The sequence below is a fragment of the Aspergillus uvarum genome (genome assembly GCF_003184745.1).
Source record: "Aspergillus uvarum CBS 121591 unplaced genomic scaffold BO82scaffold_18, whole genome shotgun sequence".
NCBI classification, from domain to species: domain Eukaryota; kingdom Fungi; phylum Ascomycota; class Eurotiomycetes; order Eurotiales; family Aspergillaceae; genus Aspergillus; species Aspergillus uvarum.
In genome coordinates this window covers 227240-252427 of record NW_020291315.1, presented here as the reverse complement: position 1 = coordinate 252427, position 25188 = coordinate 227240, and the positions used below count along the sequence as shown (strand labels likewise).

General features: G+C 54.1%; 11 protein-coding genes and 1 non-coding gene across 12 annotated transcripts; 9 read left to right on the top strand and 3 right to left on the bottom strand.

Moving 5' to 3' along the window:
• Positions 1–629: 629 nt before the first annotated feature.
• Positions 630–2110, top strand: BO82DRAFT_280117 (uncharacterized protein; the record flags this gene model as incomplete). The annotated part of the gene is made up of 5 exons (XM_025631289.1): positions 630–724; positions 786–923; positions 976–1533; positions 1597–1877; positions 2019–2110. The coding sequence occupies 5 exons, from the start codon at positions 630–632 to the stop codon at positions 2108–2110; spliced, it is 1164 nt and encodes a 387-aa protein (XP_025493331.1).
• A 269-nt stretch (positions 2111–2379) lies between these two features.
• BO82DRAFT_353130 (uncharacterized protein) lies at positions 2380–2625 on the top strand. Its single transcript, XM_025634885.1, has one exon. It carries the CDS (start codon positions 2431–2433, stop codon positions 2614–2616), a length of 186 nt encoding a protein of 61 aa, XP_025493330.1. The 5' UTR covers positions 2380–2430; the 3' UTR covers positions 2617–2625.
• A 497-nt stretch (positions 2626–3122) lies between these two features.
• BO82DRAFT_46387 (uncharacterized protein) lies at positions 3123–4234 on the top strand. The gene is made up of 4 exons (XM_025641223.1): positions 3123–3338; positions 3423–3457; positions 3524–3587; positions 3660–4234. Exons 1-4 carry the CDS (start codon positions 3279–3281, stop codon positions 4107–4109), a joined length of 609 nt encoding a protein of 202 aa, XP_025493329.1. The 5' UTR covers positions 3123–3278; the 3' UTR covers positions 4110–4234.
• A 671-nt stretch (positions 4235–4905) lies between these two features.
• BO82DRAFT_46378 (uncharacterized protein) lies at positions 4906–5965 on the top strand. Its single transcript, XM_025641221.1, has one exon. It carries the CDS (start codon positions 5125–5127, stop codon positions 5662–5664), a length of 540 nt encoding a protein of 179 aa, XP_025493328.1. The 5' UTR covers positions 4906–5124; the 3' UTR covers positions 5665–5965.
• On the top strand, positions 5799–7575 carry BO82DRAFT_46381 (putative C2H2 finger domain protein (Ezf)). Its single transcript, XM_025641222.1, has 3 exons — positions 5799–7214; positions 7263–7336; positions 7398–7575. The coding sequence occupies exons 1-3, from the start codon at positions 6267–6269 to the stop codon at positions 7447–7449; spliced, it is 1074 nt and encodes a 357-aa protein (XP_025493327.1). The 5' UTR covers positions 5799–6266; the 3' UTR covers positions 7450–7575.
• Positions 7576–10185: 2610 nt separating this feature from the next.
• Positions 10186–11221, top strand: idi1 (isopentenyl-diphosphate delta-isomerase IDI1; the record flags this gene model as incomplete). The annotated part of the gene is made up of 3 exons (XM_025637375.1): positions 10186–10429; positions 10584–10922; positions 10986–11221. 3 exons carry the CDS (start codon positions 10186–10188, stop codon positions 11219–11221), a joined length of 819 nt encoding a protein of 272 aa, XP_025493326.1.
• A 118-nt stretch (positions 11222–11339) lies between these two features.
• Positions 11340–12693, bottom strand: BO82DRAFT_307274 (DUF202 domain-containing protein). The gene is made up of 2 exons (XM_025632276.1): positions 12113–12693; positions 11340–12056 (listed from the first exon to the last, which is right to left on the bottom strand). The coding sequence occupies exons 1-2, from the start codon at positions 12211–12213 to the stop codon at positions 11630–11632; spliced, it is 528 nt and encodes a 175-aa protein (XP_025493325.1). The 5' UTR covers positions 12214–12693; the 3' UTR covers positions 11340–11629.
• A 349-nt stretch (positions 12694–13042) lies between these two features.
• Positions 13043–15510, top strand: BO82DRAFT_46305 (MATE family efflux transporter). Its single transcript, XM_025641220.1, has 3 exons — positions 13043–13107; positions 13331–14164; positions 14232–15510. The coding sequence occupies exons 2-3, from the start codon at positions 13447–13449 to the stop codon at positions 15395–15397; spliced, it is 1884 nt and encodes a 627-aa protein (XP_025493324.1). The 5' UTR covers positions 13043–13107; positions 13331–13446; the 3' UTR covers positions 15398–15510.
• Positions 15511–15648: 138 nt separating this feature from the next.
• On the bottom strand, positions 15649–16989 carry BO82DRAFT_332514 (putative replication factor-a protein). Its single transcript, XM_025633180.1, has 3 exons — positions 16921–16989; positions 16664–16776; positions 15649–16591 (listed from the first exon to the last, which is right to left on the bottom strand). Exons 1-3 carry the CDS (start codon positions 16922–16924, stop codon positions 15818–15820), a joined length of 891 nt encoding a protein of 296 aa, XP_025493323.1. The 5' UTR covers positions 16925–16989; the 3' UTR covers positions 15649–15817.
• Positions 16990–17222: 233 nt separating this feature from the next.
• BO82DRAFT_391098 (ATP-dependent RNA helicase DBP10) lies at positions 17223–20069 on the top strand (the record flags this gene model as incomplete). The annotated part of the gene is made up of 1 exon (XM_025638555.1): positions 17223–20069. One exon carries the CDS (start codon positions 17223–17225, stop codon positions 20067–20069), a length of 2847 nt encoding a protein of 948 aa, XP_025493322.1.
• Positions 20070–20170: 101 nt separating this feature from the next.
• BO82DRAFT_353124 (glutathione S-transferase family protein) lies at positions 20171–22121 on the bottom strand. The gene is made up of 4 exons (XM_025634884.1): positions 22026–22121; positions 21932–21954; positions 21760–21865; positions 20171–21645 (listed from the first exon to the last, which is right to left on the bottom strand). Exons 1-4 carry the CDS (start codon positions 22054–22056, stop codon positions 20327–20329), a joined length of 1479 nt encoding a protein of 492 aa, XP_025493321.1. The 5' UTR covers positions 22057–22121; the 3' UTR covers positions 20171–20326.
• An 806-nt stretch (positions 22122–22927) lies between these two features.
• Positions 22928–23001, top strand: BO82DRAFT_t128. Its single transcript has one exon. It is a non-coding gene; the product is annotated as a tRNA-Val (tRNA).
• Positions 23002–25188: the final 2187 nt, after the last annotated feature.

The following is a 25188-nucleotide window of genomic DNA, read 5'->3' as shown; positions in this document are numbered from 1 at the left end:
GATTCATGGCCCCGAATGAGCCAATCATGCCGCCATACTGAGACTCTCGCCATCCTTCCGGGAACACCTCAGATACCCTGACACTTATTTAGAACGGTCGCCAACAACTGCTCAGACAAACTCACCCAACACTATGGACAATAGTCCAGCATTCTAAGTGAGAAGCCCTGCTTTTTATCTTCTTCTTCAATAATTTCTCTGCTTCTCCTGCTGACGAGCACTCATGCCAGAAATACTACCTCTTCAAATACAGTACTATCGGTGCCATTCAGTACCTGGCTCCCGGTAAGGTTGACATGCATCCCTGAAGAGTTGTTCACCGACAAATCGTTCGCAGACCCTTCGAGAAACTAGCACCTGCACAAAAAAAAATAAAATAAAATCCCCAAGCGGAAAAGAACACAAGACTGTATTGGGTTATTGAATTTACCCTCTGTCCTCGTTCTCTTCTATCCCTTTTCTTCTCGTTACTTTGACGTGTTAGCTTTCTTGTATTCACGGTTGCTGTTTCCCGCTTCCTTTTTACAACAAGGGTATTCACTAACGCTAGTTATAGTCAGGTCGTACAGTCTTGAGGGCCACGAGCCTACTTTACTCGACTGATGGCTTCTTTCGGGATGGAGTCCTCCATGGCGTCACTTCCGCTGGTCGATCAAGACCACATTGAGGTTCCTATCGTTGATGACAATGAGCCCCTCATCGAGGTCGTACGCAAACTTCAAAAGTAATTTCTTGCTCCTGCAATCCGTTAGTACTAGCCAGGCTGACTGGCTACTGTCAATTAGCTATATGATACAAGCGATCTCCGAGGTCTCATATTCTTTCGAGGAATTAAGATTCTCACCTTGCGGACAGAAGCTTAGGTTACTGCTGTACTCATTAGCAGAGAATTCGCACAATCCATGTATCATCTCTGCACTGATGTAAGCTTCTCATGCATGTAGCTGCATGAACCTCTGGGCTGACCCGCTGCAGGATCCTGAAGTGGGAGTTCAACAATGCAGCCGAGAATGACTGGGGTCTAAACGAAGGCCGCGGCTATGCATGCGAATACGTAGCATGGCAATTTCTCTGTCACATCAATCAGCGCGAGACTATTGAATACTTGCTAGAGGAGTTGCCTAGCCCCGTGTATGCCTCCATCAGTCTCACCCAAGCGGAGAGAGGCGCATCGGGTTTCACATCCGCAGGCGACGAGCAAAGTTTCCAGCGGGAAGGAGAAAGAACATCCCTCCTTCTGCACTCATCTTCTTCGCTGTACCGATTTTTCGGCGGAAAGAGGCGCGCAGGCAGCGCGTCGGATATAGCAAACTCTGGGAGTAACATTTCCTCTGCGGACGCGTATGAGCTTATGAAGTACTCCATGTTTTTCGGACTCAGCGCCCTGGAGATAGCAGCCATCGCAGAAGCAAAGAAGTTCCTGAGTCAGAAAGTCGTTCAAAAGGTAATTGACAATATTTGGAATGGGGAGATTGTCTTCTGGGATTCGCTCAGTGTTCATTCCACCAAGAAACCACAGTTCTTCAACAAGAGGTAGGAGTCCCTTCCTCCAAACGGGAGAGCATCTCGCAGGTTGCTAAGAGACACACCATACAGGACCGCGGATCCATACTCCCGCTTGAGGGTCCCGGTATATCGCAAAGCATTTGAGGCTGCATTCTTCGTCTCCTTCCTATTTCTTTACTATGCTGTTTTGGTGGAGAGAAAGTCCACCGGCATAGGTATCTTCGAAACATTGATGTACATCTGGATTGCTGCTTTTGCCTACGACGAATTCAGCGGCATGACTGATGCGGGGATGGTCTTCTACCAGATGGACTTCTGGAGTGTCTGGAACATAGCCATTATCGGTACCGGTCTTGCCTTCATGATCATAAGTGAGTCACGCTCGAAGATCAGAAATCTGCCTCGTCACAGTGCCCATTATTCTCAGCTGAGCACAGTCTCTGTGCAACCAGGTTTCTGGCAGGGGCATTTGCATGTTCTCCATTGACTAATTACACTGGGAATACCAATAGGGGTTATTGGTCTGGCGAAGAAGAGTGATTACATCACTGACCTATCTTTCGATATCCTGTCCTTGGAGGCTTTGTTTCTAGTTCCTCGGTGAGTCCGGAGCGCCCTTGTGCCAGCAAGGTGATACGTGTTTCAGCAGACTCTGACACATGGGAGCTGAACAGGATCTGCTCCCTGGTGAGCTTAAATTCCTATTTTGGAAGTTTGGTATGCCATGCCTGCGGATTATGTCTACGTGTGAGGAGACTGGGCTGACTTCCATGCATAGATCCCGGTTCTCAAGGAGATGGTGCAATTACCCGGCTGCCCCGTAGTTGCAGGTGGCGAGGAAGCTGATACAAGTCGTTCTAGACCAAAGCGTTCTTCCGATTTATCCCTGTGATCGTAGTGCTGTACCTAGGTGGGTAACCCCAAATGACGCATTCGAGAAAGCCTGATGCCAATGCAGCGGGGGATGTTCCTGCAGGGTTCTTGACCACGTTTACCATGCTCGCCCGTGACCGCCTCTCTCTCAGGCAAATGTCCTGGATTTTGGTGAAGGTGTTCTTTGGGTATGGCGGTGAAATTCCTTGGTTAACGAAGACGCTTCCCTGGAGCTAACAGTGCGAGGCAGGTCGAACGTGCTGGGCTTCGTGGGTTGTCCCTTGTCTCTTGGATGCTCGAATTTCTGCAAGACTGACGGTGGCTGAAATGATTGGAAACAGGACATCGCTCACGATGTAAGTCTCATGCACTAGACGGGCGCCATGCAATCTTGATTGGAAGATGACAAGGATCGTCGGAATCGATTGGCTCTCGAGTGAAGTTTTACTGACGCGCTAATTCTTAGATTTCCCCGATCTTCGGCTACGGTTTGATGTGTGTTGTTCCCTTTTGCTGTTGCTGTACTACACCTGCTCCGTACTGCGCCACAGATGCCATGGGACGTGCCGGTCGCATACGCCTGTGATCACGTTTGGCGTTTCCCTGTCGCTTTACCCTGTCTATCCTTGATCTCAGTTCCAGTTCTGTTCTCGCTCAGGTGCATCTGAAGGTGGCGATGCCAACATCAGACATCATAGGGCCATGGACTCAATGCTCTGAAGGCCCGTTGATGAGCGCCGGTGTTGCCGGGCCGCCAATAGGATGCAACTTGAGCACGTCAAGCCTCACACCCGACCTTCTCGGCATCGATGCGAACGACTACGGACCCCATCACACCCCAATTATAGCCCGGAAATAGTGGCTAATGGACATTCGCGTGCAGGTTAATATTTGTCTCCATGACCAATTTATTGTTGCTCTCGTCGTTGGTCAGCCTTATGAGCATGAGTCTAGAGGGGGTATGTCTGTCCATCGCGCACGGTGGCTGATTTGCGCACTTCCTAATTTGTCAACTGCTAATCGGCATTGACTCTATCTTTCAGGTCATGGCTCATGCGAGAGAAGAGTACCTCTTTCAGTGAGCGTTCTATCTAGGCGACATGCAAGAAAAAAAAAAGGCGAAAATAGCTGACGCTAGAACCAGGTTGTCGATCTACGTCTTGGAAAGCAGTAATTCGCGAAGGTTGACCTACTTTATGCCTCCTCTGGTCAGTCCATGGTGATCACTTGAACTTGCACCAGAGGACGAGTCGCTAACATCGAGATCTGCTCCGCTATAGAACCTCATCCCTCTTCTCTGTATCCGGCCCATGAGGCTCTTCCTATCTGCAGAGCATATTCGCCGAGTCCGCATCGTGTTGCTCCGAGCAACCCACCTACCGTTTGTTGCGCTGATCTGGGCCTATGAAGCTAGCCGCCGCTATGTTTCGCGGCGAAATAGTCAGTTTCCACCAACAGCCACGACAGGAGGGAGCAGTCGCCCGATCTCGTCTTTCCAAGCGGGCTTCCCTCTCTCCACGCACCATGCCCCGCTGCAGAGCTCCGCAAGTGAGGGGCAGTTCTCCAGACCTACAAGATCCAAGGAGCGCTCTCACTCGGAGATACGCGGGTCATTTTCAGGACAGGCTGGATCGGTTGACATTCCGGATATGGTCGATGAAATAGAGAGATTGCGGGTTCAAGTGGAACGAGTGGCTACAACCGTGGCCTTTCTCCATCGAGCCCATTAACGAACGCTAAGTCAGCTCTTTCCAGCTGGCGAGGGGCTAGACTAGAATATGGAGACGATTGTGCCGTAGGCCTGTTAGGCACACGCACTCGCCGCAGGGCCGGCTTCAGAGCCTAAGCTTTAGCGCGAGCACCGGCCAGCGACCAACTCGAAAATGGGTTACGTTTTTGAACTTCGAAGCCTCACTTGCACGGAAAGATTTGGTGTATTGCTTAGATGGTTGAGCGTTTTTGCATTATTGTCTCACTAACTAGATACACTTCCTACTTCCTGAATATGATTGTACATAGTTGATCAATTCCCTTTTGTTCTTTGCGCGGCCCAGATGTCTGTGTGACACCCTCACACTGGTGCGTTCTTGCATTTCCCGATCCCTTGGCCTCGCTGTCGATGCTGCTTTGGTCCATGCACTGTATGATAAGAGACCTCTAGACCTCCACATGCCTTCCATTGCTTAGGAGAGTTAGCACTACAATAAAATGTCAACATGGCACTTTTTAGGTAAATGCAGAGATTGTTCTTGTAAGTCTTTGCATTAGTTGCAATGGGCTAAGAATTGATGCAATTTTCCACAAGTTTCTACTCAATTTAGAAACAAACATACTCAGGCCAGGGATTACAATAGTAATGGGACCATGCCATTTTTCCCAGTTCCAATGTTGGTTGGAGGATGGCCCGGGATTAGGGCCGGATGCCCCTCATTGCCCTGGTTCATACGCCCCCAAAACTGTACCCGTACGGGGTCACGGGTAACTTTGGGACCCCCCGGGGCCGGGGCCTACTCAACCTTTCCCCCCCCCTCCTTTCCTCTCCCCTTCTATTCTTCCCTCCTCAATCTTCTCTCTCTCCGCTAAACTGAACTTCTTCATCAACGAAGATAAGCCAGCCTTCAACATGAATTTTCACTCAAAATCATACCCCCTAACAACACCCTGGCCACGCTCTTGTCACCAACAGTACTATACTACGCGACGGTGATTCTGGATTTTGATTCCTGTCCTCTCGTTTCCTCAGCCATGGGGCAGTGTTTGTCAATCATACCTGGCGACACGCACTGTTGCGTTGCCAAGCAAGGTACCAGACTGTCGGGTCCCAGCTATTCCTTTTTCATCCACAGCAAGAAGACTGAGAATGAATCAGACGAAAAGAAAAAAGAAAAAGAAAAAGAAAATCGCGCTCGACCAGTCTTGCTATTGGGGAAACCAGCGGTCCCATTCAATAATTATGATGCAGGCGCTGCTGATGCTCGTCGTTCTCCAGCAGTCCTGGGTGGAACAGGCCATCCTACCTCTTTCCCCCCTCTCCCTTCCCTTCCCCCCGTCTATCGACTGGGGTTGATTCCGTTTCCCTCTTTTTCCCCCTCCTCTGGCTCAAGCGCCGCCGGCTGCCGTTTGTGCTCCTCTTCCCCTCTATCCGCTGTCAAGTGCGTGTCGGGTCCTCATTACCGTCGATTCCTTTTAGACAAACTACCACACCTCAGGACGGTGTTTTCCGATGTCAATCGCTTCATGCATTACTCTTCCCCACCCACACCTCTTATATTTTGTTCTTTTTAGCCCAGGGTAAAAGAGGTGACTGGCAACTTGGCCTGATCACATCCATCCGGCGCTAATTTATTGTGCATAATATCTAATTGTCGCGCCTATATGGATGCTGCAGACCAGAGGCTGCAGTCCACTTGGTTCGGCCCTACCCAGCTAGGCCTTGCACACCCCCTTCGCGTGAAGTCCCTCCTCGCCCATGCAACGATGTCTCCTCAAGTCTGCCTTGCCTGACGGGGCGTTGGTCTTCTTGCTTCTATCTCACTCTTCTGTGCCCCATGCGGCGGATGCTGTACTCCAATTGTCATATGGCAATCTAGTCGTCATTGCTTTCAGCCGCTGTTTATCGTGCGCCACTATTGCGATCGCACAGCAGCGTTGCTACCGAGTCACTTTGACTCCTAAAATTTTTTTATATAATTATTCTCGCTGTCACGGCCCAGTGACATCTCCTGCATTGTTCAGTCACTTGTTGATCGTCCTTGACTTTGATCAAGACGCCGTGAAAGATATAATATCTTCGACCTGTCTTCCCATTTTGTTTATAAACTTCTTGTCCGTGTCTTCATCATCACTCGTCACCTTTTTCAATACTCTTGGCTGCTTCTTCATCAACAATGAACTTCACGCCTATTTCATACCCGACACCTTCGCCCTTTGCTAGCTCGGCGTCGGATGACCACCCGATCCTAGATGCCACTTCAGCTTATGCGTCCTCTATGTATGCGACTTCCTTCGATATGCAGAACACTCAACAGCTGGCTGGCTTGGGCATATCACACTTCGGCATGGAAAGTACTGCGTCGGAGACCGAACTATATCCGCACCCAGCACCTCCTACCTTGTCAGCCAACGCTTGGTTGAATACAACTTTCAGTCCCGAAAACTTCCTCCAACCCCCTCCGGAATACAGGCTCTTCTCTTCGACAGCCATCTATGAACCGCTTGGCGGTGTCATGGAGGCTGCTCCCTCTCCGTCAAGTTTCTACAGTTCACAAACGTTAAGTTCGTCGTTGAGTTATGGTTCGACTACGGAGACTGAGGGTCACCACGAAATTGCGCCGGAAGACCGGCCATTTGTATGGCCTCGCACGCCGACTTCTGAGTGTCCAAATATGCCAGTAGACTATACCATGAAAAAGGATTCGGATGGGTTACAGGGACCCTCTGTGCACGGAAATTCAGCTTCCGACGCACCTTCTGCACTTTCCCAGATGGCACCTATGCCTCTAAGCGGCACAGACTCTGGGCTGCAGTGGCCTCACATCGATAGTGTCAGTAACTCAGCTGCGTTTAATGCCGACCAAGAAAGCGCACCCGGACCAATCCCCTCCGAAGCAATCTCAAGGTGGATCGAGGAGGTGGTCAGGACTCCTGGTGAAGAGCTGAAGATACCATCTGCGAGTGGCCTGATGTGCAGTGTGTGCGGATTTCGATTCACTCGACGCTCTAATTGCCGAGAGCACGAGAAGAGGCATGACCCTAGGCAGAGGAAGTCTTTCCCATGTGACATCTGTGGAAAGGCATATGGGCGGAACACTGATCTTCGGAGACATGTGCAGAGCGTAAGTGGCAATACTTGATTTAAGAGATCGAGTTTCTGACAGTCGCAGGCCCATGTTCAGGAGCGTAAATTCTACTGCGACCAGTGCGGGCAGAACTACAGCCGACAGGATACGCTTAATAGGTATGCTGACAACTTTCCGTGCCAGTAAACTCGACATGCTCAGATATTGACACTGTGTTAGACACAAGCTAGACGGATGCCCTCTGAAGAAGCGAAAATGCAACGCTTCGTAGAGGGTTCCAGGACCGCATTCGTGGTTTTGTTTTTCACCGGATGATTCATCGCTACGAACGGCCATCAGCATCGGTATTCCTTGACCAGCAGTGGGAGAAGACTCAACCGCTGCACAGGTTGTGGAATCAGTCAAGCCCTGCGTTGACCGCAAGCATCACCGCCATATTTCTTGACACGCCTGTATGATTTCTTGGGAGGTAACAGTCGATACTAGCACATCACATTCTGGGTGGATTTTGTTTATATCTATATGTTTGTTGCAAGGAGGTCATCTGCCTTCATGTTTGTCTCTTTACTTGCCATGGCCATTGTTCTTGTTTTGGGGTTACCTTCTGGTGAGGTTGTTGCGTTGGCATTTGTTCTATCTGGTTTCGAGCTTGTGTTTCTGCAGCTCGCATCGAGCACATGGGAGGGCTATAGAGCCTCAGCGCTCCCGCGTGGCAGGTCCATGCGGAAGCAAGGAGAGCAGATTGTAGGAGACTCGCACAGCACGCACAATCGATTCATTGTTCCTTTCACTCGAAGCAAAGCTTGTATTACATTGCCGGAATAGATGGGAATAGATGGCCAGACAATCGCGCAAATCTAGCTCGACACTAACAGACGCTAGGCTCGCGTAATATCGGACTCGAACAAAGACAGACCCAGGCTACGGAGACACCGTGGCCGGTTGGTCAATGAGGCTGTTTTCACTGCAATGGGGGGGGGGGGGGGGGCACACTCAGCAACAACAACCTGCAGACAGACTTCCAACACTGTGTGTACAACTGTGTACAGGACGTACTGTACACTCTTATGAGTGCGACTCCGACCGCCGACCGACCGACCAACCGGCCGCCACACGTTGGAACCATGGATTAGCGGGAGATAGGGCCAGTAGTTCCAGTATAGTACTTTTACCCGCCCTAACCCCGAAACGTCGTCCCCTGGACAGGCTCCAAGGAGTAGTCCAGGCAGTTTTTCCCTCTTTTGCCCGTATCGAGACTAGTTCCATCCACCTCATCAATCTCGTCTCCCCCCGACGGCTTAGGCTATTAAAGTCCTCGACCGTACCATGGTTCCCATCCAGGGCTAATTCAACACCGTCGCTCCTGTGCCTGTGGTCGATTTGTTGTCGTCGTCCTCTAGCTGGAACTACGGATGTTGGTTTCATCTAAGTTTTTGATGAGGTAGGCCTAAGTGAGTGGGTTCAGCGCTGTTGCCGGACATCAATCGGACTTGTTTCCTAAGGTCGGAGTCGGAGTCGGACTGAGGTGGGCCTTCCATCTAGAGGTTTCGGGGTATTTTTGTGGTCCTTCCTGGCCTATCTCTGCTTAGATTCGGGGTGTTTTCGTGGGGGTTTTGTTGGGGACTGAATGGGGGGGGGGTTGTTTGAGGTGGGTGAAGAGGTTCTTGAATTCTAACATGTTTGGGGGTAGGGTAGGTCAGGTCTTTGGGGATGAGACATTACGTTTGGAGTGTGGAATGGTGCTGGGGAAGCTTGGGGGAGAATAACAGATGTAAGCTCAAGACAACTACGTTAGAATCTATGAGATAGGCTGCATATAATGAGACTAGGATCATGGGTTTGTACAAGTAAAAGCATTATGCTTGGATCCTCGTCCGGGGACTCAATGCAAGTGATGCATGCACTGTACTGTGCAGTACCTCGCTTCTGTTGACGTTGGGCTTGGAGACATACAAGCATGACAAGGTTGGTCGGGGTTTAAGGATCCCATCATCCCCCCACGTCCGCGTAGGTGATTCGGTTCATAGCTGCAGGTACTGTACTGTACCTCTGTGCTTTCACGGATACAAAGAATGGTGGGTTACTTCGTGTGATGGACTGTATGTGTGCTGAGTATAACTAGTGCTTGATGTCTGATTTCATGCTGACATGGATTTGTGCAGAATTCTCTCGAACAATGGATGCAAAGATGCTCGATTGTGACAATTTACATCCCTCCGTGAAAGAGCTGGCAGCGAGGAATGTATCTGCTTTGGCTGCAGGACGGGGAGTCTCGGTAGAGCCAGCCAGCCAGCCAGCCAGCCAGCCTTCTAGCAGTACGCCCAGAATTGTGCAAGTTACTGCTCTGAAGCACATCTCGAGTTTTCGGCAAGCTAGGATCACTTCCTCCGATTGTCTCGATAGAGCTGCTTGTGGGACGGAGGGCCACTGCGATGCGGCTATGAGCTGAGCAGCATGTGCGTCACAGCCCCTCATCATCAGTGACACATTCCCGGGTCTGACATGTAGACCTTCAATTGCCTGGTTCATTGGCATCCAGACCCCGTCAGTTCCTCATACCCAGAAAACACAAGCGAAGCAGGCCAGTGGTGCAGGCCATCGAACCAGTCTATCTGCAGATCAATTGTTGCTCCATCGAGCGCTGAAAACTCTCAACCTTCAACCTGGTGCCAGCAATCCGAGACTCGAGCCCAGCGCATGACCTCCATTGTTGCAAGGCCATAGGTCGGATGAGCTGCAACACACTCCTCTCATGCAGTCAACTCCCGGGAACAACGCAGCAATAATGTTGTGCAACATCCACATCCTCCAAAAGAACTCCGCACGACTTTGAGATTCTGCCACCGCCCGGGGCATGGGGGCCGCCCCCCCCTCCCTCCCGCCCCCCCGCGGAAAAATGAAGGGTCAATCATAATAAAGCCGCCCGCCTTCGCTCCTCCTCCGCGACCCCTCATCTTTTCCTTCAGCTTTCCCCCCCTTATCGTCCTCAGTGCAGTTACCCTTCACAATGAGCGCCACGACAACTGTCACCGAGACGCCAAGAATCACGGCGGAGAATGTCGCGACTCTCTTCCCCGAGGTCGACACGTCGCTCGCTCGTGAGGTGCTCCCGACTGCGACCAGTGCTGCCGCCGCTGGGTCCAGCGACGATCTGGCCGGCTACGACGAGGAACAAGTTCGTCTGATGGATGAGGTGTGCATTGTGCTGGATGAGGACGACAAGCCTATTGGTAGTGCCAGCAAGAAGGCCTGTAAGTTTTTGCCCCCAGAGCTTCAGTATTAGAGGGGGGGGACAACAGCGGTGGCGTTTGCCGCTGATTTCCTTGTTTTTCCCTCATTTAAAGACCTGTGCATGGCCTACGTCTTATTTCAGATCGCTGACAATGTAATGCTCGCATCAACCAGGCCATCTGATGACGAACATCGACCGCGGCCTCCTGCACCGCGCCTTCTCGGTCTTCCTCTTCGACTCCAACAACCGCCTGCTCCTGCAACAGCGCGCCACCGAGAAGATCACATTCCCGGACATGTGGACGAACACCTGCTGCTCACACCCGCTGGGCATCCCCGGCGAGACGGGCTCGGAGCTGGACGCGGCGATTCTTGGTGTCAAGCGTGCGGCGCAGCGCAAGTTGGATCAGGAGCTGGGCATCAAAGCGGAGCAGGTGCCGTTGGACAAGTTCGAGTTCTTCACCCGCATCCACTACAAGGCGCCCAGCGATGGCAAGTGGGGCGAGCATGAGAGTACGTTCCCCTTTATTTTTTTGTGTTGTGGCACGAAAGCTTACAAGACCGCCGAAACACTAGTCGACTACATCCTCTTCATCCAAGCCGACGTCGACCTGAACATCAACCCTAACGAGATCCGCGACACCTGCTATGTCTCGGCCGAGGAGTTGAAGCAGATGTTCGAGAAGCCCGGCCTCAAGTTCACGCCCTGGTTCAAGCTGATCTGCAACTCGATGCTGTTCGAGTGGTGGAGCCACCTCGGCTCGGCGTCGTTGGAGGCCTACAAGAATGAGAGGGGGATTCGTCGCATGTAGGGAGTGGCGGAGGTTCTGGTTGATTTAGTTTGCTCTTATACATATCTTAATATCCCTGTTTCATTGCTGCTGTGCTCATCATGGGCGAAAACCTTGACTTGATTTCTTCAATGTGTCTCATTTATTCCCCTTTCTTCATAACTACATGGCTAGCGTATCGATGCTCGAATTCGATCCTCAAATTTCAAACCAGTCACAGATATATGATCCTGATGCTTCAGAATGACATAATATCAAAGGGCTCGCTTGTGTCGTACATATCATAAGTCGGTTAGTCTTTGCCCTTGACCTACACCTATACTCCTCCCTCTGGGCTGCGCACTTGAGATTGTGCATAATTTAGAACACCCACAACCTCACCCCTCCACCCCCCCTCCCAAAATTCCCCTCAAACCATTCCTGATAAAATCACCGGGAAGTCTTCGCATCCGTCGCCAAAAACAACACGCAACAGCCCAAGATCACCGTCCCGACCACCGTAAACATGACCTGGGTCTTCCACCCGCTCTGCACCAGCGCCGCCTGCTGGCTGTACTTGCGGACCGTGCGGATATAGTTCGCGAATCCCGTCACTAAACATGTCAAACTCAGCAGCCAGAACACGATCCCCAGCGGCAGCGCCATGCGCCGCTCCAGCCCCGTCGGCGGCGTCTGGAAGTGGAAGGAGATGATGATCGCGATCGCCACGACGCCCAGGTACATGGCCAGGCGCAGCCAAGAGAGGAAGGTGCGCTCGTTGGCGCAGTGGTCGCGCGCGTCCGAGGTCTGGTTCTCGAAGAGGAGGGCGCCGCAGTAGGGTTTTGCGAGGAAGATGTGGCGGTCGTTAGGGAGGGGACTTTTTTGTGGGAGGGTTAGTTGAAGTTGGGGGTTTCCGGAGGCCGGGGGACTGACTTGTTGGCGGAGATGGGGGTTGCGTTGGCGGGGTTGATTAGGGGGTTGTAGGGGGGTTTGGGGGGGTGTTGTTGGGTTGTTGCTGTTGCTGTGGTTGTCATTGTTGCCTTGTGTGTATTTATGTGTATGTGTGTATGTGTGTATGTTTGTGTGTGTTGGTAGGTGAGGCGGTTTGTGCTTGTTGTATGGTATAGCAATGTGTAACTGTATCTGTGCTGCTTCACGTCTGGATTGAATAATCACAGCTGGATTCCCAGAACTGCGCAGGCCAACTACTTGCGGCCTTGACGTGCTTCGGCTGGGCGATGCTCATGGCTAAGACGTCGGACTCTGGGTTTTCGCTTTGAGGATTTGAAAAGTGCTGGAAAAAGGGTCCGGTGACAGCCAAGGCACTGTACTAGTGATGGCTAGTGATGCATCTCAGCACGTGATTCAATGCTCGGCGCAACCCTGGGCAGAATGATGTCATGGCGGGTTGTCTTGCGAACTCGGTGTCGCACCTGTCTAAATGCTTATCACTGAGGTTCTCAGAAGGTGCTGGAGGAATCCTTCCTCTATTTGACACCTGATCGACCCCGGTCCTCAGTGTGTCATGTTGAAGCTTCTGTGGATACTGTAAGAGTATCGCCGATCTCGCCCACCCCTCTCCCTCGGCTGGACCATCTTCTTTGGGATCCCGCCCAATTGCATGGGCTGATGGCTGGTACGCACGGGTTAGTCATCCTCCTATCAGTCAATGCGGGGGCTAATCAATCCTGACTACTCCGTTCCTGGTAATCAGAGGGAGAAGACGAACTGGGACCTCTGGAAACATTCACTGACATCAACTGTGTTCCCATGAATTGCACAATTGCACAATTGCACCTTCATCCACTCATAACAAGACGGGGTGAATGATCACCTCCGATTGAATATCCCCATCAAAAAGGAAGCAATGGGAATGAAAGGACACGAGGTGAGTCACGTCGAGGGAAGCTGGAGATGCCAAAGATAAGGTAAGGTAAGAGACCCGCAAGCAAGCCACCCAGACTTTGCACCTTGGCCCAGTCGCTGACGCCGCAAATTTTGCTGCTCGCTGCTAGACCTTCCGAAGTTGTCCAATCGCTGGAGACGATAAAAGCGTCGCCCCCATCCAACTATCCGAGTCGTTCAGTCGCTCTTCACTCTTAAAACAATTCCCCTCCTTGCTTGATTCCAGTGCCTTATTCCCTCCGGAAGTATTTTGCTGCGGCTTTCGGCAAACCATGCAGCATTGCTCCTTACCTTAGTTTCCATCTATAAACCTCCAACTCTCCCCCCTCCGCAGCTCCCGCCGAACTCTTATCCGAGGAATCATGACTCCGCGCGATTCCGATTTTCACTCCCCCAGAATGTCGGATGAGCACCACTACCTATCTCGCTCGCCGCTCGCGCGGTCCGCAATTGCGCGCGACCTGGAGGACTACGCCGACGACGAAGGCTCCATGCTCACAACCGACGATGACGATGATGCCTCGGAGACCTCAACCATTCGCGCAATCGGCAGTCAGCCCGGCACCCGAGCCCATTCCCTGGCTGGCTCGTACCAACGGCCCAGCTACTTCACCACCGTCTCGCGCGCCACTGTCGTTCCCTATCGCCCGGAGCAGGAGGGCCTGACCCGCCGCGAACGCGATCAGGCCATCGAGGACGAGCGGAATCTCCTCACGGACAACCATTTCATCGAGCCGTCACGCAAGAAGTCCCGTCGCTCGGCTTCGGAGTCTGCGCCGTCCACGGAAGAGACCGCGCTCCTGGGTGGGGAGGGATCTTCGCGGGCGCCGCAGTACGATTCCGTGGACTCCGAAGAGATCGACCGGAAGTGGGAGGAGGCCGTCACCGCGGGGCTCATCCAGACAACGTGGAAGCGCGAAGCTCAGGTCATTGGCAAGAATGCGGCGCCCTTGGTTTTCACCTTCTTGCTTCAATACTCCCTGACGGTGGCTAGTATTTTCACCCTCGGGCACTTGGGGAAGAAGGAGCTGGGCGCTGTCAGTCTGGCGAGTATGAGCGCCAATATCACGGGTTATGCTAGTAAGTCTCGAATGCAGGCCGGTTGTATTCGCTTTTTCAAAGCCCTAATTTGATTTGCCGTGTACAGTTTACCAGGGATTGGCTACCAGTCTCGATACCCTCTGCGCCCAAGCTTACGGCTCTGGAAAGAAGAAGTTGGTGGGCTTGCAGATGCAGAAGATGGTCTTCTTCCTGTGGACCATCTCCATTCCTATCGTCATTCTCTGGTTTTTCGCGGACAAGGTCCTGGTCAGGATTGTGCCGGAGAGGGAAGTGGCTGAGCTTGCTGGGTTGTATCTGAAGGTGGTCGCACTGGGTGCGCCGGGATATGCCTGTTTTGAGAGCGGGAAGCGGTTCGTGCAGGCGCAGGGTCTGTTCTCTGCTTCTCTCTACGTCCTCCTGGTCTGCGCTCCTCTCAATGCAGTGATGAACTACGTGTTCGTCTGGCAGTTCGGGTGGGGCTTTGTTGGAGCCCCCATCGCCGTGGCCATCACGGATAACCTGATGCCGCTCTTCCTGTTTCTGTACGTGTACTTTGTTGCGGGATCCGAATGCTGGAACGGTGTAACCAGAAGGGCGCTGCGCAACTGGGGTCCCATGATCAAGCTCGCTCTTCCCGGTCTCCTGATGGTCGAGGCTGAGTGTCTGGCCTTCGAGGTCCTCACGCTGGCTTCTTCGTATCTCGGAACCACCCCCTTGGCCGCACAGTCCATCCTGTCGACCATCTCCAGCATCACCTTCCAGATCCCCTTCCCTGTCTCCATCTCTGGAAGCACCCGTGTGGCGAACTTGATTGGCGCTACCCTTGTCAACGCCGCCAAAACCTCTGCCAAGGTCACCATGGTCGGTGCCGTGATCGTCGGACTTCTCAATATGCTCCTCCTCTCCTCGCTGCGCTACTACATCCCTCGCCTGTTCACGTCGGAGGACGAGGTCATCGAATTGGTTGCGCAGGTGCTGCCTCTCTGCGCGGCGTTCCAGCTCTTCGACGCCCTCGCAGCCAACTGCAATGGTATCCTCCGAGGTATCGGGCGGCAGGAGATCGGCGGGTACGTGCAACTCTTCTGCTACTATGCCATCGCCATGCCCATCAGTTTCGGGACCACCTTTGCTCTGGACTGGGGTCTCTTCGGACTGTGGAGTGGCGTGGCCCTTGCCCTGATGCTCGTCTCCATCATTGAGGGGTTCTTCCTCACGCAGACCAACTGGAACCGCTCCGTGGAGGATGCCCTAAAGCGGAACTCCATGAATTGAATTTATTGTTCCCTGTTCCCGACGAATGATGACAGCCATGATGTTTTGATGATTTTTAGTTGTGGGTTTACTTGCTATTACCTAGCTTTCCCTTTGGATGGGTGCGGTATATAAGTACTGTACATATATGGGAGGTGGCATCGTTTTTTCAAAAGTTTCGACCAACTCACGACGACCCTTTGCAAGCGGACTGAGATTGTGGTGTGTATATGTTGTATTTGCTAGATGTGTTGGATTAGTTCTGATCGTACCAAGGCCCTCAATCGGCCAATATCGTTTTGTCAATACAGTATGATGACCCAATCAATCCACCCGGGGCAATGTAAATCATTCATCAAAGGAACCGATTCTTTTTCATATTCATCCATAACGCGCAAATCGTACATGCAAACAAAAAAAAACCCCCAGACCACAAGGAGCCTAATACTCCAGAATCGCCCAGGTCTGCTCATCCACCGTCGAGAAGATCACCCCGGCCGTCAACAGCTCATCGCCGGCCCTAGCGACATCGGGCATGGGCAGACTCAACTTAGCAGCGATCAGCTGCGCATGCAAACCCTCGTTACTCTGCGGCTCGGTCCTGAGCAGGTTATACACGCGTCTGGCCACGGGACTCATCGCTGGCAACGCCCGCCCACCATTATTATAATCATCCACTCCACCCATCGACGCATCTGCCCCAGCTCCAGCCCCAGCCCCAGCCTCCGCACCCGCACCCCCCTGCCCCGAAGCACTATTCACCGCCGGCCCCTTGGTGAAAAACAAATGCACCGCCGCGGCCTCCAGCAGATGCACATGCACCTCATTGATATCCTTGACCGCGCGCACGCAATGCGCGCCGACGAACCGCTTATTCCCGAACGACTTCAGCTTCCCGAACACCTTGGCGTAGCCGTTGACCTCGGGCTGGGATTTGCTTCCGGAAGTCTTGGCGCCGTGCTCGTCCGTCTCCATGCTGTCGCCCCCCGCGGACGACGAGTCGATCCACTGCTTCACTTCGATCTCGCCGGTGCCATCGTCGATCTTGTACGTCACGTTCGTGCTCTGCGAGCTGATGCCCCGGACCTGGCCGATAAAGCACACGCTCGCCGCTTCGGCGGAGTCGATCTGGTAGCCGGCTTCCGGGTAGGGTTGGATTGCGTCGAGAGCTTGTTTGATGGTTATGGGGCGGAGGGTGGCGTTGTTGTAGTCGCCCTATCCTGGGGATTAGCAATGGGTGGGCGTTTGGGTGCTGATCGCAGGAAGAAGGAGGCTTGTAGGCTTTACCTTTCCGCCCGAGGGACTGTTGTTCATCTCGCCGGGCATGAAGCCTCCACCTCCTCCTCCTCCGCCACCTCCGCTACCTCCGTAGCTGGTGTTGTAGTTGTTGTAGCCGCTGTCTGAAGATTTCAAGGAAAACTGTTAGCGGGGTGCCGGCCGCCGCGAGGGGGGGACTGCTGGGAAAGAGAAGCTGGGGAATGTGGTAGAGGCGGAAGAGTGGTGGGTGGGTGCAGAAGGCTAACAGGTCGTAGATGTGAGCTTACCCATTATATAGTGTGTTTCTTGGGGGTATCTCAAAAATCTGGAAGTTGGATGGGTAAACTTATTCACTGCACTGGATGATGGAAGTGTTCATTGCATTTTACCGCTTCGGGACGTGTTGGAGGACGCGTCGCGGCGGGAGTTCGGCTGGGTTTGCATTGTTTGATTGGTTTGTCGGGCAGCAATTCGATCCCGCTTGCTTCACCGCCTTGACATTTTCCCCGGCCTAGACAGAAAAAAAAAATGTTCGAGGTCGACAAAGCTGAGGCCAAACCGCATACAAGCGCGGTGACAGACGAAAAAAATGGCCCCTCGCGCTGCTTCCCCCGCTCTGTCGGAGAATGAATTCGACATCACCAATGCGCTTTTCCAGCATGATAGCGATTCCGAGATCGAGCAAGTCCCGCACAAGAAGGCCAAGCGCCAACCCCCGAAGGCGGCCGCGCCGCAGCAACTGGATTTCCTAGGCGGCACCCACGACGACAACGACGACGGCGAAGATGACGAGGCGTTCATTGCAGAGAGACAGGCGTCGGCCAACCGAAAGGGCTCGAATCTCAAGGGCCGCACGGTCAAGAAGGGTGGTGGTTTCCAGGCGATGGGACTGAATGCGAACCTGCTGAAGGCGATCACCCGGAAGGGTTTCTCGGTGCCGACGCCCATCCAGCGCAAGACGATCCCCGTCATCATGGACGACCAGGATGTGGTGGGCATGGCGCGCACGGGTTCCGGCAAGACGGCCGCCTTCGTCATTCCCATGATCGAGAAGCTCAAGAGCCACAGCACCATGGTCGGCTCCCGCGCGCTGATCATGTCGCCCTCGCGTGAGCTGGCGCTGCAGACCCTGAAGGTCGTCAAGGAGCTCGGCAAGGGCACCGACCTCAAGTCCGTGCTGCTGGTCGGCGGTGACAGCCTCGAGGAGCAGTTCTCCATGATGGCCGGCAACCCGGACATCGTCATCGCCACCCCCGGTCGCTTCCTGCACCTGAAGGTCGAGATGAACCTGGACATGTCGAGTATCCGCTACGTGGTCTTCGACGAGGCCGATCGCCTCTTCGAGATGGGTTTCGCCGCTCAGCTGACCGAGATTCTGCACGGCCTGCCCCAGAACCGCCAGACCCTGCTGTTCTCCGCCACCCTGCCCAAGTCGCTCGTCGAGTTCGCCCGCGCCGGTCTGCAGGACCCGACGCTCATCCGTCTGGACACCGAGAGCAAGATCTCGCCGGATCTGCAGAATGTGTTCTTCTCCGTCAAGTCCGGCGACAAGGAGGGCGCGCTGCTCTACATCCTCCACGAGGTGATCAAGATGCCCACGGGCCCCACCGAGGCGGCCCGGCGCCAGAAGGAGGACGAGAACAAGCCCTTCAAGGACCGCAAGCGCAAGCGATCGGCGATGGATAAAGCCATCAACACGAGAGAATCCCCCACGAAACACTCCACCATCGTCTTCGCCGCCACGAAACACCACGTCGACTTCCTGTACTCGCTCCTCTGCGAGGCCGGCTTCGCCACCTCCTACGTCTACGGTTCCCTCGACCAGACCGCCCGTAAGATCCAGGTCCAGAACTTCCGGTCGGGCATCTCGAATATCCTCGTCGTGACCGACGTTGCCGCCCGCGGTATCGATATCCCCATTCTCGCCAACGTCATCAACTACGACTTCCCCTCGCAGGCCAAGATCTTCGTCCACCGCGTCGGTCGTACCGCCCGTGCCGGCCGGACCGGTTGGAGTTACAGTCTGGTCCGGGACCAGGACGCGCCCTACCTGCTGGACCTGCAGCTCTTCCTTGGGCGGCGGCTCGTGCTGGGCCGCGAGTTCGGGGATCAGGTCAACTACGCCGAGGACGTGGTCGTCGGCAGCCTGCCCCGGGACGGCCTGTCGCAGAATTGCGAGTGGGCCGCCAAGGTGGTCGAGGACTCCACCGACATCGCCAACCAGCGCGCGGTCGCCGCCAAGGGTGAGAAGCTGTACATGCGCACGCGCAACGCCGCCGCCCTCGAGAGCGCCAAGCGCGCCAAGCAGGTGGTCGCCTCGGACAACTGGGCAGCCACCCACCCGCTGTTCAGCGACGAGACCTCGCAGCTGGAAGCCGAGCGCGAGAAGATGCTGGCCCGCATCGGCGGCTACCGGCCCACGGAGACGATCTTCGAGGTGAACAACCGCCGCAGCGGCAAGCCCGAGAACGAGGAGGCCCTCAGCACCATCCGCCGCGTGCGCACGACGCTCGACTCGAAGAAGAAGCGCCAGGCGCAAGCCGAAGAGCAGTCCGAGTTCGCCGAGGACGCCGTCACCGGCGGCGGCGCCGCCGCGGGTGATGACGGCAGCGACAACGACGAGGCCGTCGGCAACGATGCCTTCGACGACGAAGACAATGAAGCCACCGGCATCCCCGACAACATGTCCATGGCCTCGGAATCCGACCTCGAAGTCACCTTCTCCGCTTACGGCAGCAACAAAGACAACAACAACAACAAGGACAAAGCCTCCGGTGGGGCTAACTCCTTCCAGAACCCAGACTACTTCATGTCCTACACGCCCACCAACATCAACCTGGCCGAGGACCGCGCGTACGGCGTGCACTCGGGCACGAACGCCAACTTCGCGCAGGCGTCGCGCGACGCCGCCATGGACCTGCTGGGTGACGAGGGCAGCCGCGGGTTCGGCGAGCCCCGCACCCTGATGCGCTGGGACAAGCGCCACAAGAAGTACGTCGCCCGCCAGAACGACGAGGACGGCTCCAAGGGCACCCGCCTCGTGCGCGGCGAGAGCGGCGCCAAGATCGCCGCCTCCTTCCGCAGCGGCCGCTTCGACGCCTGGAAGAAGGGCAAGCGCCTCGGCCGCATGCCCCGCGTCGGCGAGGCCGAGACCCCCGGTATGTCGGCGGATCTGGATGCCGCGGGCCGTCATGGCGGCGGCAAGCGGTTCCGGCATCGCCAGGAGCGCGCGCCCAAGCGCGCCGACCCCCTGCGCGGCGACTACGAGAAGATGAAGAAGAAGAATGACGCCGCTAAGGAGCGCCAGTTCAGTAAGTTTGGGGGTGCTGCTGCCGGCGGGAAGAGTGAGATTCGGGGTACGGATGATATTCGCATCGCGCGGAAGTTGAAGCAGAAGCGTATGGAGAAGAATGCGAGGCCGTCGAGGAAGAGGTAGAGTTTCAGCTTGGCTTGGCTTGGCTTGCTTGTGGGCTATGGGGGTTTTTTTTCTTTTTGCTACTGCATATACCATTTCGTTCGGGACGGTTTATCATAAAAATTCTGTTTTCTTTCTGTTCTCTGATTGTAGATACCTTACTTCGATGATACGAGTGGGAATATGATATCATGTTCGCATTATATAATTATCGTCGCGCTGGCTATAGCAATTTGTTCAGCGCGCACGGACAGACGCCTGTCCACATCATGGCAGGCTTAGTATACCATCCCCATCAGAGAGCAGGGAGGCATGCCTTCTCGCTCGAAATCATCCTCCTCGGCTGTGCACGTTGCGTACTGCGGCTGCATCCCGATGCCGGCGCAGGGGAGCATGCCTTCCTTCTCCTCCTCGTCGTCATCGTCGTCATCCTCGACCTCTGCGGTAGAGGTCACGTGCTCAGTATGTGTGCCGAAAGCACCGCACGGGAGAATGCCCTCTCTCATATCGTCGTCGACATCAGAGTCTTCGACCTCTGTGGTAGAGGGTGCATGCTGCGTGTGGGCCCCAAAAGCTCCGCACGGGAGAATACCCTCTCTCATATCGTCGTCGACATCAGAGTCTTCGACCTCTGTGGTAGAGGGTGCATGCTGCGTGTGGGCCCTGAAAGCTCCGCACGGGAGGAATCCCTCCTTCTCGTCGTCGCTCTCACTCTCACTTTCAACCACTGTCCCCTTGGAGGGAAGGTGCTCCGAATGAAGCCCGGTCACAGTGCAGGGCAGCATGCCTTCTCTTTCATCGTCGTCGTCGTCGTCATCGTTCTCGTGAACCTCGGCTGTTGTGGTAGGCTTCAGTGATATGTGCTGCGCGTGACCGCCGAAAGCACCGCACGGGAGAATGCCCTCCCTCTCCTCGTCATCGGTGCGGTGCACCTGGCGAGGTGTGGATACTCTCTGCAGCACAAATCCAGCAGCGCACGGCAGGATGCCTTCTCTCTCCTCGTCATCATCATGCTCAGCTTGATCCATCCTCACCGCAGCCTCAACAGCCACAGCTTGAACAGATACATCCGCCCCCGGATCCTCCTTGACCCCAACCGAACACCCCTCAATCTCCTCCCACTCACTCTCCCCATCCAACAACCCCTCCTCTTCTTCTTCAGATCGAATCGCCTCCGCGTCCCGCACCAACCCCTCCCGCACAGCAAGAACCCTTCTCCATGCCGCCCTCATCTCCATCCTCCCCACCCAGGCCGCGACAAACGGATACGCCCTCGGCTCCAACCCCAGGGCCCCGTCCGAAGAAGCTAGACTGTGAAGACCCGGTAAAAACGCCAAATCGACATGGCTACAGCGCTCGCCCACGAGCCAGGACTTGGTCGTCAGGGCGGTGTTCAGTGTTGCTAAGACGGTGTGGGTTTGGGAGTGGGCGCTGGAGCTCAGCGTCGTCTGCAGATGCAGCCATTGGTTTAACAGGTGTTTCTCTGTGGTGGTAGAGGCATGGCTTAGGAGATTCGTGCGGTCGTAGTGATCGACGAGGTATTGGATGATCGGGTTGGCGTGGAAGAGGGTGGTTTGCGTGTTGGGGTCTGTGAGGGCTATTTTGGGGGTGATTCGTTAGCTATTTGGGTGTGGGTGGGGACTTTGGGGAGGAGTTTTGGCGGGGTGGGTAATCTGGGGTAGGTAGGGTAGGACTGCCGCGGGTTACTTACTTGGGAGCTCTTGGGCCGATGGGATGATACTTGTTGAGCGATGGGACGGATTCTGGTGGGTGTGGACTGTATATGGGATTGCGAGTTCCTCGGCGATGGTGACTATCTACTTTCTATTAGATTCGAAGGGCGGACAGGGTGCATTGAGGAGGGGAGGGGAATAGGTGCGTACACTCCATGCGTTGGGGTCGGTTACTATCCGTCTCTCCGTTAGTTCTGTAGATCTCTCGTGGAGTATAGCCCGAAGGGCGGGGGGAGTAACCCACCGAGGAACCGGATCTCCAGAGGTTGGACCATTGTGTCTTGTCTGTTGTGAATTTAAGCTGTGGTGTGTGAATTCTCGAAGAAGAGAGGCTGAGAACCCGGGGGATGACTGGTTAATATAGGTAGCTAAGCTGGGTGAAGGAATGCATGCTCAGCTGCATCCGGTCGGATTAGTTGGTAGTCATTGGCGGGTCCCCAGTGAGGCTGAGGCCTAGCGCTCACTCAGCTGACTGACAGTAGAGACAATCGTAAAGATAAGTCTACCGTCTAGTTTGCTTGGCAATGGTTATTTGCTCCTGGTGGCGAGTCTCCCCTGGCTGGCGTGCAGGTCAGGCCACAGGGATCGTGTCTGGTGCTTTTGTCGTGGATCGACCTACCTCGTGGGATGCTTTGTAGTGGGTCGGGATACCACCGGTAAGTTGTAGTATATCTGGGAGGGAAGGTGGCCAGGTCGGCGGGTGGGGTGTTCAGCTGCCATCTCAAACAGAATCATGGGTAGCCGAGGGGCGCAGCGCAGCTGGTAGCTGGTAGCTGATCGCTGGTTTTCTTTGAGGTCGAGAAATTGATACGAGTTCGTCGAGTCTCGGCCATTTGAGCCGAGGTTCTCCGCAGATTGGCAAATATAGTTCTTCATCGATTGGCGGCGACCATGGTTGACTCAAAGTAAATCCAGAGAGTGCTGTAAAATGATGATTAAGATAGTGATCTAGGCCCATGCACGTCTGAGAAGATTCGATAAGAGGTTGCAGCGTCGCACGTGCACCTAGCGATGCCTTCTGAACAAGGCGGTTGCGATTGATAGATTCACCAAGGTATCATTTGATGCTGGAGAAAATGGATGATGTACTTTCTAGAAGCTTGGCCTAGTTGATATTGTATTACTAATGACCCTCGTACATCAATTGGCCGGATGGTGTAGTTGGTTATCACGTATCGTTAACACCGATAAGGTCCTGGGATCGAGCCCCAGTCTGGTCATTACTTTTTGCTCTTTTTGTGCTTCGGCCCCTTCAGAGAATCTCCTACGACAAGCTTGTGAGCAGTTGTTGTGACGTGATTACTGCAATGATTGATCTTTCGCATTGTATCTTCCTACGCGTCGCAGCAATCGCTGACGAAATGGCACCTCAAGGATCGTAGAAAGTCGTCACAGCAGCTTGATGACAGCAAACCTTACAGTTCATTTAGCGCACTGCGCAGGCAGCAATGACCCTGTTACAGTAAGAATTGCCACTAGAATCAGAGCAGCACGCCTCATCTCACATAAGGTAGCCACGATATCAGCCTCTATACAGATCGATACCGTACGCCAACCCTGTGTTTTGCAAATACCGCTTCACAGGTCCGTGTTGGCAAGCAAAGGCAAGACAAGGTCGGCTCCTGATCCAAGACCCAGGCCAATTGCATGCATCCGAGAAGATGCATGCTACCAAGTAAAAGAGACGGCCTCGACACGGTAGGAGAATCGACCTCGTTGTCATCCCCTCCACCAGAGTCATCGCCGATGAAGTCACCCGGTGGTCCTGCGGGCCCAAGAAACTCTCCATGGTACCACAACAGATGATCTACCGTGACATTTATCGCGGTACTGTAGGCTGCCCGACTGTACACACCGCGCATGGTCGGCAGGTCAGAGTTCGCACCGAGTCACCAGCAACAGCAAGGGCGTAGCCAGCCGTCAGTATGCGCCGGAGCGCCTCGGAGTCGAGAGTCCTTGCTTAGGATCCTGCTGACCACCGACATTCTTTGTCCCATAGGATCCGTAGGGAGACTGAAGCAAACGTACGCAGGAAATCCGAAAACACCGAGGACTGGCACGGTGCCTGCAATGCCCCGTGGACGAGCACCTCCAAGTCACTGGTTTACATCAGGGACTCTAAGAGTGTTCAAGCTGCTCGTCCTCCGGTGCGCGTTCTCTCATTGAAGCGCCATGTTGAAGCGTAATCACAAGCCGTTGCCTCGATAGCATAGGCAGGGAACGAGAAAGCTCCTCACTCTCCAGCATGCACATCCACTAGGAAGGTAGCACCGCATTGCCAAGTCCGGCTGCAATGAATACTAGGCAAAAGTTAGTGCTGGATCCAAGCTTACCCTCCACAGAACAGACGATCCTGCACTGATCACCGCTGCATACCGAAACAATGCCCGTGTAAATTCAGCCGGCGGGCCACCCAGTCAGATGAGTTGCAACAGAGAAAGTTTCTGCGCGCACCAATTTATACTGTGCCTTGGATGCAGGCGTCGTTGCAGTTGCATCGGCAACAAATCGGTAGGATATACGGAAACGATAGCACTGCGACTTTCTGAAGCTTCAGCCTATAGTCCCAACTTGAGCAGCGTGCATCGGTCCCAGAATATCATTTCTTAGATCTTGTCTTGAGCAGCCGAATGGGCTGACGGATTGGGAAGATCACTGTAAGCAACGACGAATCTGACACCACCTTTTTCCGTAGATAAGAAACGCCCCGTCAGGATCATGGTAACATTTATTCCTGTGAGACCATGCAAATTCGTAGATAAATAATTTTCTCCATGGTCAATTATTGTACGGCCTGTCTTCCATATTCGGAATGATCATATTATGGGCTTCTTCATACTCGGACCGTCCCGGAGTAGGGTTACGGTTCCTTTTTCACCGGGTCTTAGAGGAGACGGAAAAAGAACGGTGAATCGAGGAGGAAATCATAGAAGCCGCTTGAGTTTCTGTGAAGAGACTTGTCACATCCTCACCGACTCTCTACCAAGCGAAATGCCTTTCCCGGGCTCAGATGCCCCATGCAGATGACTGGTCATTCCGTAGTGCAGGTTGCAGACCGCAGACTTAACGTTCGTCATACAGTGGCTGCTGATGCATTTAGCACTCCCTGCAGACCGGTCCAACCAACGACAATACCATTGATGCAGTGATAGTGCATGGGTCCCAAGTCGGCGCGGATTAAGTGACCTTTCCTAACTTGCAAAGGCAAAGGTGAACCGCGCCCCTAGCACTGATACTGATCCATTAACCAGTTCACAGGTTCAATTGAATGTTGCTGGAATGTCAGCGCTCAATGGGGGCAGTACAGTAAGTGCGCTTGCCCACAAGTCACCTTATGTGTATAAGACGCTATCGAGGAAGCAAGTGTTGCCCCTTGGTCAAGCCTGCGAGCAGCAGGACATTGCCAA

Bases quoted from the DNA above. Each gene is read 5' to 3' on its own strand.
- BO82DRAFT_46381 (XM_025641222.1), top strand. From the start codon at position 6,267: ATGAACTTCACGCCTATTTCATACCCGACACCTTCGCCCTTTGCTAGC. The intron at 7,215-7,262 runs GTAAGTGGCAAT...TGACAGTCGCAG, and splicing joins TTCGGAGACATGTGCAGAGC to GCCCATGTTCAGGAGCGTAA. The intron at 7,337-7,397 runs GTATGCTGACAA...ACACTGTGTTAG, and splicing joins CGACAGGATACGCTTAATAG to ACACAAGCTAGACGGATGCC.
- BO82DRAFT_46378 (XM_025641221.1), top strand. From the start codon at position 5,125: ATGGGGCAGTGTTTGTCAATCATACCTGGCGACACGCACTGTTGCGTT.
- BO82DRAFT_46305 (XM_025641220.1), top strand. From the start codon at position 13,447: ATGACTCCGCGCGATTCCGATTTTCACTCCCCCAGAATGTCGGATGAG. The intron at 14,165-14,231 runs GTAAGTCTCGAA...TGCCGTGTACAG, and splicing joins CAATATCACGGGTTATGCTA to TTTACCAGGGATTGGCTACC.
- BO82DRAFT_353124 (XM_025634884.1), bottom strand. From the start codon at position 22,056: ATGGTCCAACCTCTGGAGATCCGGTTCCTCG. The intron at 21,866-21,931 runs GTACGCACCTAT...AATAGAAAGTAG, and splicing joins CCGACCCCAACGCATGGAGT to ATAGTCACCATCGCCGAGGA. The intron at 21,646-21,759 runs GTAAGTAACCCG...CCCCCAAAATAG, and splicing joins ATCGGCCCAAGAGCTCCCAA to CCCTCACAGACCCCAACACG.
- BO82DRAFT_353130 (XM_025634885.1), top strand. From the start codon at position 2,431: ATGACGCATTCGAGAAAGCCTGATGCCAATGCAGCGGGGGATGTTCCT.
- BO82DRAFT_46387 (XM_025641223.1), top strand. From the start codon at position 3,279: ATGACCAATTTATTGTTGCTCTCGTCGTTGGTCAGCCTTATGAGCATG. The intron at 3,339-3,422 runs GTATGTCTGTCC...TCTATCTTTCAG, and splicing joins TGAGCATGAGTCTAGAGGGG to GTCATGGCTCATGCGAGAGA. The intron at 3,458-3,523 runs GTGAGCGTTCTA...CGCTAGAACCAG, and splicing joins AGAGAAGAGTACCTCTTTCA to GTTGTCGATCTACGTCTTGG.
- BO82DRAFT_332514 (XM_025633180.1), bottom strand. The intron at 16,592-16,663 runs GTAAAGCCTACA...TCCCCAGGATAG, and splicing joins ACAGTCCCTCGGGCGGAAAG to GGCGACTACAACAACGCCAC.
- BO82DRAFT_307274 (XM_025632276.1), bottom strand. From the start codon at position 12,213: ATGACAACCACAGCAACAGCAACAACCCAACAACACCCCCCCAAACCC. The intron at 12,057-12,112 runs GTCAGTCCCCCG...CCCACAAAAAAG, and splicing joins ACCCCCATCTCCGCCAACAA to TCCCCTCCCTAACGACCGCC.